Source organism: Alligator sinensis, unplaced genomic scaffold (genome assembly GCF_000455745.1).
Source record: "Alligator sinensis unplaced genomic scaffold, ASM45574v1 scaffold566_1, whole genome shotgun sequence".
NCBI lineage: Eukaryota > Metazoa > Chordata > Crocodylia > Alligatoridae > Alligator > Alligator sinensis.
This window is the reverse complement of record NW_005842017.1, coordinates 858,634-872,711: the sequence shown is the minus strand read 5'-3', so window position 1 is coordinate 872,711 and position 14,078 is coordinate 858,634. Positions and strand designations below refer to the sequence as shown.

At 47.4% G+C, this 14,078-nt stretch overlaps 1 protein-coding gene across 2 annotated transcripts in view; it reads right to left on the bottom strand.

Moving 5' to 3' along the window:
* ITGB2 (integrin subunit beta 2) overlaps positions 1 to 14,078 on the bottom strand; it is a 52,148-nt gene that overhangs the window by 11,984 nt on the left and 26,086 nt on the right. For both annotated transcript variants that reach the window (XM_025202239.1, XM_025202240.1), the window contains 8 exons: positions 13,198 to 13,261; positions 10,550 to 10,638; positions 8,470 to 8,650; positions 7,058 to 7,228; positions 4,825 to 5,066; positions 3,543 to 3,698; positions 690 to 785; positions 397 to 486 (listed from right to left, as the gene is read on the bottom strand). In XM_025202239.1, coding sequence (XP_025058024.1) covers positions 397 to 486; positions 690 to 785; positions 3,543 to 3,698; positions 4,825 to 5,066; positions 7,058 to 7,228; positions 8,470 to 8,650; positions 10,550 to 10,638; positions 13,198 to 13,258 — 1,086 coding nt within the window. In that variant the 5' untranslated portion in view covers positions 13,259 to 13,261. The remainder of the gene's footprint in view (positions 1 to 396; positions 487 to 689; positions 786 to 3,542; positions 3,699 to 4,824; positions 5,067 to 7,057; positions 7,229 to 8,469; positions 8,651 to 10,549; positions 10,639 to 13,197; positions 13,262 to 14,078) is intronic.

Below are 14,078 nucleotides of genomic sequence, written 5' to 3'. Positions count from 1 at the left end.
AGCTAGATCTGGATTTACCACTGGTGGCAGGGTGAGTGGCAGTGCTGTGTCAGCTCAGGGAGCTGTGAGGATTAATGTAGCTGTCACTCATCCCACTGCTGCTGAAATAAGTCCCCAATAAGGCTCCACACCCCAGAATCCAGCAAGGGGCTCCATGGGCCAGATATTGGCCTATGAGCCTTATGTCTGACACCCGTAGCTAAAAATAAATTAAGCATGGTACACACTCATGCTAACAAAGTATAGCCAATATGTGTAGTACTATGCTGGATGGGCAAACTGCTCTTTCTTTTCCATCCCACCCATCTGAGTAAGTATTGGACGCATACAGTTCATGTTGTGAACCAGCAGGTAATCTCCATACAAGATATTTGTGAAGTTTGATATACAACTTACATTGTAGGCTTCCTGGATGAGTTGGATGACATTGCTGGAATCCTCATTCAGCTCCCCCACTGCAGATTTTGGGATCATTTCACTGAGCTTCTACCAATGGAAAGCAGAGGTGTTAGACGTGTCCTCTATGTCACACCTATGGAGAACATGAATGCTGACCTGTGCTCATGCACTCTGTTTAAGTTATCAATACTGAAAGACTACATTTGGGCTCCCAGTCATTTTGCATCCTCTGGAATTGAATGTGTTAAGCCCCTGGATACTGTTTCTGATGCTTTCCAAGTTCTACTTACTTTGTATGTGTTAACCACTTTGCTGGTAACAGCAAAAATGGGTTGAATATTATTTTCAGCAAGCTTTTGGATCAGCTGGCCAACAGATGGATAGTCCTGTGGAAGAAAAGACAGGAAGCAGTGAGTCTGCATGTTCAAATCTTCACCAGCAGAAAGATTAATATCCCTGTTTTCTAGAACCAGTTGTGGTACCAGCCTTATCTGCTCTTCTGCTGGAGTGAGATCAATTAGGACCTTCACTCTTGAGCCAAATTGCAGCAGCGGATTAGCTTTTTCTTTTCCTTGTGATCCCAGCAACAGATTTTAATCAACAAGTTTTCTTCATGGGGATATTCCCAACTGTAAATGAGTGAAAGAGGTGCAGCTCTCAAAATTAGGCATTCCAGTGTCTCTGGTTTGCTTTTCTTGCTGAATAAATTTGTAAAAGGATTTTTTTGCGTGACCACTATTGGAAAAGCCAGCCAGAGCTTGTGTACAAAGGTTCTAACCCAGGGGCAGGCAATTATTTTGGGCAGAGGGCTGCGTACTGAGTTTTGGAAAGCCATTGAGGGCCGCATGACAGGCAACCCAGGGCAGATTAATATTAATTATCTACATTTTTTAGGGGCCCTGAGGGCTGGATAGAATGGCCTGGAAGACCACATCCAGCCCTCGGGCTGCATTTTGCCCACCCCTGTTCTAACCCCCAAATCACTGCTTTATGACCTCATGGCTTAATAAGGGTTTTAGTAGCAGGATCCACTTGGAGAGTTTCCACTCATTCAATCAGAAGGCTCCCACCTATGCCAGAAATCATAACCTCTGTGATAAAGTAAATGCCTCTGGCAATGAGCTCAGAAATACTGGTTTTAATTGCAAATTTCACATTCAAATGCAGTCTGGAGGTGTCAGAGCAGCCCCTTGAAAATGTGCTGGTGCTCAGGTGGAGTGAAGAGAATTATCCCAGCACACAGAACAGCCCCAGGCCTGGGATGGGCCAGGGGAGTGGGACCAACCAGGCATGGGAGGGGAAGGCCAGCTGCTGGAGTGGAAGTGGCCAGGGAACTTTGGTTGCCTATACATGTGCTTGGGGGGGAAGGGTACGGGAGAGGTATTTTAGTTGGAGTGGTTCCTGGACAGCCACTCTTATTAAAATGGCTCACTATCATGTGTATTAAGTCTCCCACTCCCCTGTGTTTCAAAATGGCTGTGGGGGGGCTTTAACTAAAGCTCATTCGACAAGGTTTATTTAAGGCACCCTTATGGCTATTTTGAAACATAGTGGGGCTTAATACATATGATGGTGAGGTGATACTGGAGCATTCGAATTAGAACATGGAGCAGATTTGATTCATCGAGTCTGCTCCAACGCATTCTAATTAGAATGTGAACGAGCACATCTGGAGGCAGCCTTTAGTTCCAGCTCTTGTAACAGAGGACCCTGCCCTGTTACTGAGAGCAAGGAATTGAGGACTGTGCCTTTGAGGCAAGCTTCTGGGGGGCAGGAAGAGGCAGGTTGTGGGTTACATAAGCCCTGCAATCGAGGCAGAGAGGACAGTCTGATCTAGGCAGAGCTGAAGGAAGGAGCTTACTGCTGGGATCACTCTAAAGTACTGTGAGGAATTGGAGAGAAGACCCAAGATGGGAGAGGACCCAAGATGAGAGAAGCCAGCAAAGGTGAACATAAGCAGGGGAGATCTTAGCACAGGGGTGAGCAATTATTTCCACTGGAGGGCCATTTAATGATTTTTGGTGAACAGTCAAGGACCACAAGGGTAGCCCTGCCCCCTGACAGGTGCCCCACCCTCGATCAACATCTTGGAACTAGACTTCCCACCCCTGGCCCTAACCCCTGACTTTTGCCACTGGAAGTCCCACTCCTTGCTCTCAGAAGTACTCCTTTGGTGGGCGGGAGGGGGAGGGGTTTGCCATCTTGGAACTGAAAAAGAAACAAATCATATACTATAATATATTTTAATTTTATTTTTAAAAAGATTTTTGTCCTGATTTATGTGCATTTGCATAATATCTCAAATTAAAGTCTTACTCTTGTATCTTGTGTGTAGGAGGTGTGGTTGGGGGGTGAGTGTGGGTGTGTGTGCAGGTTTTGAAGATAAATGGGTGTGGGGTTTGTTGTTTTGCTGTCCAGTCGTATGCCATTGTCCTCAGTGCATCCACATGGGGCTCTCCTCTGGAGTACCAGGAGCACCACAGAGGTGGAAGCACAGAGCCCACCCAATCTCATGGCACATGACCTCTGAAGGCTTGCCTCTCACTGGCTTTTAGAGGGGCAGCTGCAGGCCAGTAATAATTGTTTGTGGAGGGGCCCCTCGGGTCAGATAGAATGACCTGTTGGGCAGGATCTGGCCTGCAGGCTATACTTTGCCTGCTCCTGGCTTAGAGGAAGGCACACCAGCTGCACTTGATTGCACTTGCATTTGGCTTTATGTTTGCTGTTCAGGCTGTATAGCATGGGAGTGGCTGAAGGGGAGGAAAAGAGGCCACTGAAGATGCCCCATAGAGGGGCCTAACTTATTGCTGAATTGGCAGGCTGACAGAGGACCATTGAATGGTAGACCAACTGTCAGAGCTCTGAGGGACAGGCTGGAGGGATGAAAGCCCCAAGAAACAATGCAGAGCAGGGCACCTAGGGCCACATTCTGTTTGCCTGGAGGCAACCTCCCAGAGTATAACAACAACATCAAAGGCATGGCAGGAAAGGATAGTGGGGTACATGGAGATAGACCAGCGTTTAAGGAATGTGTTTAGAGTGGCCAGAAGGAGATGCCACTGCCAATGCTAGCAGTGCATCCCATTACATCCCATACTTCCACCCTGGAAGTGCTGAGTCTGACTTCTGCCCAGGACACTTACAAACTCATTGCTCTTCTTATACATGTTTTCTTCCAAGTGGCAATGGCCATCATTAGGAGTCAGAATGGCTGCGAGTTTACCATCTCCAGCAAAATGGAAACCATCATCTGTGGCATACACCAGCAAACGAGTTACGTTGTGCCATCCGATCCTGTCCTGAAAACAGAAAAGAAAGAAATTTACCACGTGCAGCTCCCACTCCCTAGAGACAGCTGGAGAGTGAGAGAGAAATGCAGGGTGATAGGAATAAATAAATGTCCACAAAGCTGGGTACCCATTCATGGGTGTGGCATTGCCAGAGACAGAAACATAGTCCTGCACTTTGCAGTATCTCAAGACCAAAGAGACTCATGCCTGCCTGCTGGACATGCATGGAGATAAACCTATCTGTAAGAGAGACAGGGAGAGACCAACAGTAGTGTAATGATGGGTAGGTGAGTGGAACACAAACCTTAGGTGCTACCTTTGGGGGGGGTGCGAAGCAGAACAGAGCTAGGGGATGCCTTACCCTACTGTCCTCTGTCCCCACACCCTGCACCTTCCCTGCAGCAGCTCCAGCTCCAGCAGCAGGGAGGACAGAGCAATGGTGGCAGTGCATGGTGAAGGAGCAGTGACTAGAGGCTCATCCCTACAGAGTTGGGAAGGGAAGGGGAAATATGGTGCCTCCATTTTTAAATCAGTGTTTAAATGGTTTCTCAACACACATATCTGTAGCAAAGAATGGTTGCCTTCTCCTCTCTGGCAGCCAGCAATGAACCTTCAGTTGATGCTTCTGTCCAGAGCACAGTTCTGGCCAGTTATGCCTCTAGAGACAGAGACAAATTCACACCAGTTGCCATCTCAGAAAGCTGAACCCCATAGGGGCAGAGAGGAAAAGTTTCATGGCCAGCTAATGAGAGAAGAGTAAAGAGGAGTAAGAACATGCATGTGCCCCAAGAGAAGAGTACATGGAGATGAACAGCCATCTAAGCCTTGAGGCAGTATGCACATTGGGAAACTGAGGAAAGGAACTAGAGGTACTGTATGATATTTCACATTGCATGGTGGCTCTTCAGTGCTTTTCTGAACTACAATTGGGAACCACATGCTAGGTTTCTATGGTGTATTATAAAGGCTCTGAGAGATTCTACTTAAAACTTGAATTAATACAGTTTCTTCTATCTGAGGAAATTCCCTTTCCTTTCTGGTTTTAAGCCTCCCCCCACCCCTTCTCTATCTCAACCATGCAGTTGGTCCAATGAAAACTTTCAACTACAAATATCTTGGTCATGAAGAGACTTACCCCACACACTGCCACCTGCATCATGGCATCCAACCCCCCTTCTGGAGCATCGAGGTTCCCAGAGATGTACTGTTGGCCAACTTTGTCCTCAAATGTTTTTGCATTATCAGTGAGGGAGAGGACATGCTTGAAAGCAAAAGGGGGCTGGCATTGGGTGTCCTTGTTTGGGCAGGGATTCTTCATCTTCTCTGGGTGTGTGTTCACAAAGGGCAGCACTGTCTTATCCACAAAGGAGCCAAAACCTGGGGAGCACATAGCAAGCAACATGAAGAGGAAAAGTCAAAACACATCACAGAAATAACCCCCAAAAGAGGCTTGAGGATTTGAGTGCACATGGGAATCTGGCCCTGCAGCATGGAGCCAAGAATCAGAGTGGGAATCTGCTCATGGCCCTGGATGACTACTGCCTCTGACCTTCCCCTTCCCTCCTGATGGCTGCGACTGCCATCTTCCTACTCATTTGGAAGCTTTCCATTTCCTCCTCTTCCCTTAGACATCACTGACCCTTTGTCCTGTTTGCTTCTTTCTGGCAGCTCACTTTTTCTCTTCCAGCCACTGATGGACCAGCCCTTTTTGCCTCTGCCTGGTGGAAGTCTATAGCTGCCATAGAGAGGAATGAGGTTCCCAAGTTTCTTTCAAAACCATCCACTCTGGCAAACCACCCACAGCTCTGCACTAATTCAATCAGTTTCCAGTCAGACTGTTTTCTTTGCAGCCATCAAATCTAAGTGGACTGGAAATCTCAACTTGTTTTAAATGAAAGCTTAAATCTGATGGACTTTTAGGCTAGGGACAGACATTACATATAAACCAGTGTAAGTGATCAGAAACTGGTCTAAACATGTGACAGAACAAATGTTCAATGCACATAAACCAGCTTGAAAATGGCTGAAACCAGTTTGAGATACTATATTCAACCAGGTTTATCAGACTTAACTGATTTGGGTCAAACCAGTTTATGTAAAGTCTCTCCTAGAGCCCTTGCTGGTTTAAGATAAACCAGACTCCCACAGGATCCTAGCATGCTCTCTGAGCTGGGCAGGGCTCTCTGCTCCACAGCAGGGCTGGCCTCTCCCCTCTTCTCCCTGGCTGCAGCTCTGGCAGAGACTTGCAGGCACAGAGCCTCTGCCTGGCTTCTCCCTGCAAATCAGGGATTATTCCCCCTCTCCTCTGCCTTATGCAGACACCTTAGCATTAGCTATCAGACCACATGCTGGCTACAGTCTGTGCTGTGGGAGACAAAAAAGGCAGACAGGCTTTTTGGAGCTAATCAACAGGTAGCTTAATGTCCTTCCTTGGAAAAGCTGTTGAAGAAGAGCTTGGAGAGAGGCTTTGTTTTCTTAATGGGTTGCTAAACACTGAGTTAGGTGTGATAAACATTCTCTGCTGGGCTGGGCTGCTCAGGGGGGAGGGGAAGGGTGGGGCGGAAAATACGTCCCACTCAGCTCAGCCCTGTGGAAGGGAAGGAAGGGCTGATCTAGTGCCCCCCAGTTTCTAGCCTGAGCCACTTCAGGCATGTGCCTGCATTTCTAGAATTAAAAGGAAATGTCTATCCACCTCCAAATCAGTTCAAGCTTTGCAGGTCAGACCGACCTGCAAAGATTGAATCAATTCAGGCTTAGGATTTTTGAATGTGTGTCCCTAGCCATAGAGGATCAGGGAATAGTGGACCTACTCCAGTGAGACCAGAATCATTCCTGAAGACAGCAGAAGCATCTGAATCAAATGTATTAAAAAGAAATGCTTCTCCCAGTTGCAACTCATTGCCTTCACTGGACTTGCAAAACTAACCTGAGAGCAATATTTTCTGTTGAAAGGCAGAGCAAGGCTAGGAAGGAAGATACATGTGACCAGACTCTGGAATAGGCTCCCAGCAGTGGTGGTGCAGGCACCTACCCTGGAGATCTTCAAAAGCAGACTGGATGCACACCTTGCTATTTAACCCCAGCAGTCTTTCCTGCCCAATGATCTCACAAGGTCCCTTCCAGCCCTAAACTTTGGTGAATCTATGTGAACCCGGGCCCACATTGCCCCAAGCCCTGATGCGTCTCCCTGCCCTCAGTCAAGTACACACAGTCCTGCCCTAGAGGACTGTTTGTGCTTTCTGCAGACCATGACATAACCTGCATTCTCCAGCATTCTTACTAGTATTGGCTTTAGCTAGTGGCTCTTCAATGCATCACAAAGAATGGTAAAGTCAGGGATCACTACCAAATACCAAAGGAATACTTACCTATCCGACCAGTTTTGGTAAGAGTCTTTAGAACTTCAAGCAGATCCCCTCCCAGCTTCTTCACTTTCTCCAAGTCATCAATCATGGAGTAGGAGAGATCCATCAGATAGTACAGGTCAATGGGGAACCCCTCAGCACGGTGGAACGTGATATTGAACTCAGCCGGCTGATCTGCCAGAGGAGACAGAATAACTCAGTGGAATTGGACCTTCCCTGTTGTATCAGGTCCCACTTGGCCTCTTAGATTTTAACTCTCTTTAGCATTCCCTTTTGACTGAGTGGTAAGAGGGCGTGGCACTACGAAAATGTAACAAGAACATTTCCCTGCCCCAAAGTACTTGTAAATACAGTGCATGACCTGCTTATGGCTCTAGCATGGCTAGGAAAGGAACAGGAAGTGGAGGAGAGAATGTGGAAGGGAATTGAAAGGGGGTAGGTGTCCTAGGGAAAGGGAATTTGCAGCATTAAGATGAGTTAATCCTGGAGTGGGATTCTGGGGCCAGTAGGAAGAGGGGGTATAGGAAGCTGCTACTAGGAATAGGCTCCAGAGCCTAAAGAATATAAAGCAATTAGGCTTATTTTGAGATCTGTGAGATGAGCAGTATGATTCCTACCAGTCTGACATGGAGCATCAGGGCCATGTGCAGACTCCAGGAGGGGTGTTCAGGCCATTCCTTTCAGGAGAGCAGCTGCCCCCAGAAGCATGGCACTGGCTTCTCAGAGCATGTTCTGAACCTAAGTCCCTTGTCAGCACAGCACCGGCCTCTCCCACTGGAGCTAAAGTAGCACCAACTGTCCAGTGTAACTGCCCAAGATCTTGGTCTTTTCAGGTGCGCCAGCCACCAGTCAGTTCGCGTAGTCTGACCCCCATAAGCAACCTTCTGGCTTCAGGAAAGTCATTTTAATTTGCCAATTTGTTATGTGTGAGGGAACTGAAGTCCCTCAAGACTTCACAAGCTCCCCTGCAACCTGACCAAGAGCAGACTGCGGGGCCTAGACAGCAGCACATGTTCCTTGCCAGGCTGCTCTGCAGAAGCAGCTGGCTAGATAGATGTGCTAGGCTGATATGCTAGGCTGTGCACTGAGGCCAATTCTCTGCATACTAACTTCTGAGAAGCACACGTGACACCTTGGTTTATGACACCTTGCCCAGCAGACAGCTGCTGATGTGAGCATTGCTGTTCATATTTCTGGCTTGGCTTCTTTTCCAGCAGCCTTGCCCATTGCCTCTTGAACCATGGCTCTCACCACGCTGTCTCTTGCACCACAGTCAGGTTTCCCAAACTGCACTTTTGCCCATGTGAACTCTTTGTCTGAAGCAGTTTGTTCACACATTTTGTCATGACTTTCTTCCCCAGGCTGGGATTCTAACTGTAAACATACCAGGTCCAGGGTTTCACAGCAAACTGTACCTTTTCTTAGTTGCAGATTCACTGTTTTAAGATCCAGCTGTGATTTTTCACCTGGTCCATTTCTTTGCAGAGTGGCACTGCTGTTTGGAAACACAATGTCTATCTCTTCACATCCCCTCAGCTTCAGCGCTGGGATGGTGTCACAGCGAATGGAATCTGGTTCTCCTGGTTTGCTGAAAATCTGCATTTTGCCAAATCAAAACAGGACAAGGCAGGTTAGTCTAAACAAACCCTTCTAAGTGAGCTGAGAACTGGGGGCTACCAATACAGAAAATAAAGTTAGTGAGCTCACTGTCACCTGCCACCTGCTTACCCCAGTCTTAGCTCCAGGAACAGAAGAGAAATATAGGCTCTGGCCATTAATGTGCTGGATTTACCATCAGTATGGAGGGGCTGATCTATCAAGGAGCCAAGAAATTACCTACATCAGTGACTGTGGCTCCCCTCTCCTTAGGCTCCCTGTCTGCCCCAGTGAACTCTTCAACTACATATCTTTATTAACAAAGAAACCCACTGGGTTTTGTACTCATTCACATGCTTGTTTCAGAGGCCACACTCATCAGCTGGTTTTTGGGAACACCTCTGCTTGCATTCTGCATTAACCTTTTATTTCCTGATGTCTGGAGTATAATGAGAGCCTAGATCACCCCTTCTTGTAGTACAGCCCCTGGCTGCAAGCTCTGCAAGATAATTATTCTATTTAGAAGTAGGTATTTTTTCAGCTGAGTTAGATCAATGCAAGTACAGCTAGCTGGCTACACACCTAACTCAACATCATCCTGGACACAATGTAACACCTATAGCAGCTCAAGTTACAGCCTAAGGCAGTGAACCTCAGCTGAGAAAAACACCTCTCTTCCTAATCCAGATGAGGTCTGAATGTGATGCTTCTAATGCTGTGGAAAATACAGTAGCATCGATAGTTGGATGAATGGGACACAAACCATGGGGGCTTTCTAAAGGGGATGGGGGCTACAAGAATGGAGCTCAGGATGCTCCTCATTTTCTAGTCCACTGTCCCTCCACCCATGCACCTTCCATGTAGTGGCTCTGGTTTCAGCATGGGACGGGCAGAACAACAGTTGCTGTGGGGGAGATGTCACCTTTTTTGCTGCCGAAAACCAGTGTTTAAATAGAGGCTTGACACAAATAGCAGCAGCAAAAAAGGAGGTAACATCACTCCCCAGCAGCCTTTCCTGCACTATGCACCACCAACACCCAGGGTGTCATACTGGCCAGTTATACTTCTGTGACTTTTATCAGGAACCCTAACAGGCAGCCCAACTTGGGCTAATGGCATAGCCAGCCACATCTGCCTTCAGTCTAACTGACAAGCTGTACCCCAGCTAATTAACTGTCTGGCTTCCTACTGTTTAATCCCAGCAGTGGCAGCAGAAATCCAGGCCAGCCAACAGTTCTGACCAAAGTTTGCTTCGGTAAACCTCCATGATGTGGTAGTCCTAGTTCCTGAGCCTGGTTTGCCTCTGTTCTTGGACCCTGGCTTTGAATTTCCTCTTGGATCTGTTTCCTGAACCTGCTTGACTCTGTTCTTGGGCTCTGGCTTGTTTACTGTCCCTTGGATCTTGCAACTTGGCATCCAACTTCTGGACTCTGACCCTGGCCTGTGTTTTGGACCCTTCCCCTGGATTTCCTTCTGGATCTCATAATTTGGCTCCCAAACCCTAACTTAGCCTCTGCCTTCTCTCAGTAGCCTAAACATCAGGCAAGACTGCCTGTTACCCTTACACTGGTTAGCAAACAATGACAGAGGCAGCAAAAGGAAATGTTTGCAGGGCATGGTCAGGGGAGACCTGAAGGCACTTGCCTCCCTGAGCCTGCAAATGTTCACCTCCCCAGCTAGAGGAACATGGGGAGGTTATTCCCTGCAGTACAGCTTGTTGCAACCTGACCATCTGCTGTCCATCCAGGAATCCTTCCTGGGACCTCGCAGGGGTCCAGTCTTTTCACCCTACAGTAGAAAATCGTCTAAGGACCAGCATGTGTGGCCAAGCTCCTGCTAAGGGGTAGGAGCTTAGCAAACCATGACAGGTGGTTGTAAGAGGAAAGCTGGCTGACCTACCAACTTCTTGCACCAGGCACAATCAGGGCTGGACTGGATGCAGTCCTGGCAGCTGTTCACTTTGGTTTTGAGGCATTCCAGGGAAAGAGATGAAATAGAGAATGGAGGGAAAAATGCAGATGAGAGGGGTGCTTGGAAAGCTGGTGAGAGAGATACCTAGGCTTCAATTAGGTTTACATCACTCACTACAGGGAGCTACCCATCGGCTTTGCTGGTTTTTCTGGTTCAATTGTTTAACCAGAAAACATGCTCTGTTGCAGAACATCTCATAACCTAGGGTGAGCTGGAAAGGAGTTTCACTTCCTGTCTGTGCAGAAGCTCGACATAAACCCTCCTTCCCTACCTGGCTGAAATCAGCATCCTGCATAGGTCAAACACAGACTGCAGTAGAGGGAAATAGTCCTGATAGGGCTCCCTTTGGGACTGGCTGCATGAACTGAGAGAAGAAAACCCAAGTGATGTACCCCAAGAAAAGGTAAAGAAACACAGATCCCTCACACTGATGACTCCTCACATTCAACACATAGCCAGTCCCTGCCAGTCTATATGTGGGGGCACTCATTACTTGGTTTAAGGGTGGCTTATTGCTATTTAGTTTAATCTAGTCAATAATGTAGTTAACCATGTACACCTAAGTAAAATAATGTCTACAAACAAACTATACCTGGTTGAATGAATTGGTTTTAAAAGCTATTCAGTTAAATCAGTGCCCAGCTATGGGGTGAGGAGGAAGTGCTGTTGCTGGCCCAAAATGGGCTTAGTGTTCTTTCATATGACTAGGACCCAAAAGCATGTGGAAAAAAAAAAGTGCCAGGCTTTTCATTTTGAAATTCAGGTCACCTTAATTTGAGTTCTTGCAGTTTCCGTCTTTGCAAGATCAATGCCACTCACCAGTTCCTGCCTACTTGCCCAGCTAACATCCTCATCAGCTCATCATCCTCATCAGCTCATCTAAATCTGAGGAGAGAAATGGTACATCCCCCTGGATGCAGAACCAAAGTCTCCCATAGGCATGCTCCAGCAAGGCAGTGAACAAATATGCTTTGTACTGGAGTGTAAGCACTGCAGTGGTATAGCTGTCATAGGAAGTGGGCTAGGTTGTGGTAGCAGACTGGCAGATTTGCTCTCTAGTTAACCAAAGCATAACCTGAGTGGCTCAAATCAAAGCCATTTAATTCAGTATTCTGCTGCTTACTTCATGAGGTCAAGGCTGCCCCTGCCATCCACATCCTTTGCCTATATCCAGTACTCATGACACCTGCCCTTTCTGTCAGAGGGAGACCCTGGTGCACACTCACCTCAAGGCTGCAGACCCTCTACCATCTCCTCAGAAACCTCTTATTAAGGTTCTGGATGCATTTTTCCCACACCTTTTATTCTATACACACCCAATATGTAGCCCAACTAAGTCCACATTGTTCATTGTTTATGCATGGCAGCTGTTGAGCAGCTGTTGAGTCCGTTCCTGGTAATGTTGAAAGTAATCCCAGCAGGAGGCTAAGAAAGGAGCCTGATGAAAGCAATTCATACACTGGTCTGTAATTTATCATATTGGGCGCTGTTGCCACATGTGACATACCTCCAGTCAGGCAGACTGAAATGCCTGTGTCAATCAGTTTGCGTATCACTGGCAGGCTTTGCCATCCCAATGCTGGAAGAGGCCAGCTGATCAGGAGCTCACAGCAATGCTGTATCCACATAGCAGACAAAGAGCAAAACCAGCTGGAGAACTGACTCTGACATCCAAGTAAATAAAATGCTTCCAGGAGACTTCCATTTTCATTGAGTTCCTTCCCTCAGCCATTGTTTTGTTAATTATGTTTTACACTCACAAACAAACAGCATTTTAAAAAAAATTTTGTGTCATGGGCCAAATCAGCTAAATTAGCTCCGAATTCTATCAACTGAGCAGAGCTCAATTGTTCAAGTCTGCGTGACACAACCACCAGCAAGTATCCTACAACCCAGACTCTTCAGCCTGAGACTTCAGATTGTGAACAATGCATGCTCCCAGAGGCTGGGGGGGCACAGTGACCACCCACAGGTGGCCACAGTAGTGTCAGTGGCGAGGCAGGGTTGGCGAGTGCCAACCAGTGGTCGGCAACTACACATGCTGCTGGCAGCGTTGGTGATTAGCAACCATCCACAGACACTGCTGGTGGTGTCAGGGGGGTGTGTGGTGTGAGCAGCAACCACCCACAGGTGCTGCTGGCAGTGGCGGCAGTGGCTAATCTCAGGGGGTGCACATGCATTCGTGTGCACCCCCTACACATTGCCAGTGCTTCAGATACTCCCAAATCCATGGCAGGCATCCTACGTGCAGATTCCCAGCCTGGAGACCTTAGAGTTCAATTGTCTCCTAGTCTTGCTTATCCCTAGCCAAAAGGCTGAAGGAGCAAGATAGAGGGAAAGCTTAAGAACAATCTCTCATCACCATAAACCGTGTAGCCAAGATCCTTACAGTTGTAAGCATTTGTAGACTCTCACAGGGGTCAGCCTGCCTGCGGTGCAAGGGACAGGCCTTCAGCCTCTAACTATACCAAGTCATTCAAAGCTGAGAGAAGGGTATCTCCCTCCCCAGGTAAGTAAAACCACCTGAGCTGAAAACCATCTCATGGCATCAGCACTGGAGGAAAATCCTAGCTTACCTGTTGCTGTCAACAGCAGCAGCCCAGCCAGAGCTGGCAGAAGGAAGCAATCACGAATCATTTCCTGTAAGACAAAACACACCATAATTACATTTCAGTGCTCTGTAATCATCCGGGAACTGCAGAGAAAAGGCTCCTTGGAACAATTTATGAAAAGGCTGCAACTGAAACAGGCCACAGTTGCATTGATATCTGAAAGTGCATCCCATATTCCACATGTCCCTCCCCAAGCCCCATGCTGGGACCCTGTATCCAGACCATGACTATCCACAGACACAAAAAATATGTAGGCAGATAGATCTCAGACCCAAAGGAAATTCAAGGGGAAACTTTAGTATCCGGTAGATCAGGAATTATATCAGTTAGAGGAATAATCATGGGCACATGCACATGACATTTATGCTCCTGGCCTATTATGGAAATTCTATCAAACCTACCCAGAAAGACGCAGTGGAGGCTGCCAGGAAGCAGACTCCTTGCAGGGAGGGAGGCGTAGTTGGTATTGTTGGGAGCTGTAACAGGCAACTCTGCCTGGCTGATTGGCTAGCTGAGCTGTGCCAGGCTGACAATGCCACCTCCCAATTGACTCTTATTCCCCAAGGGATGGGTGACTGGTCATTCCCAAAATGATTTAAATTAACAGTTTTAAGTGTGATTTAAAAGGGCAAACAGATTTACCTCTTCAATTTTATTTGTACTTTTCAGTTACTATAGCTAAAGAATGGTTGAGATTCATTAGCTGGCAACCGTGCAAAGATGTTCTTCATGGTAAGGGTGGCCAAAATTTGAAATGGGCCTCCAAGGGAGGTGGTGCTCTCCCCTACCTTGGGGGTCTTTAAGAGAAGGCTGGATAGGCATCTGGCTGGGGTCATCTGACCCCG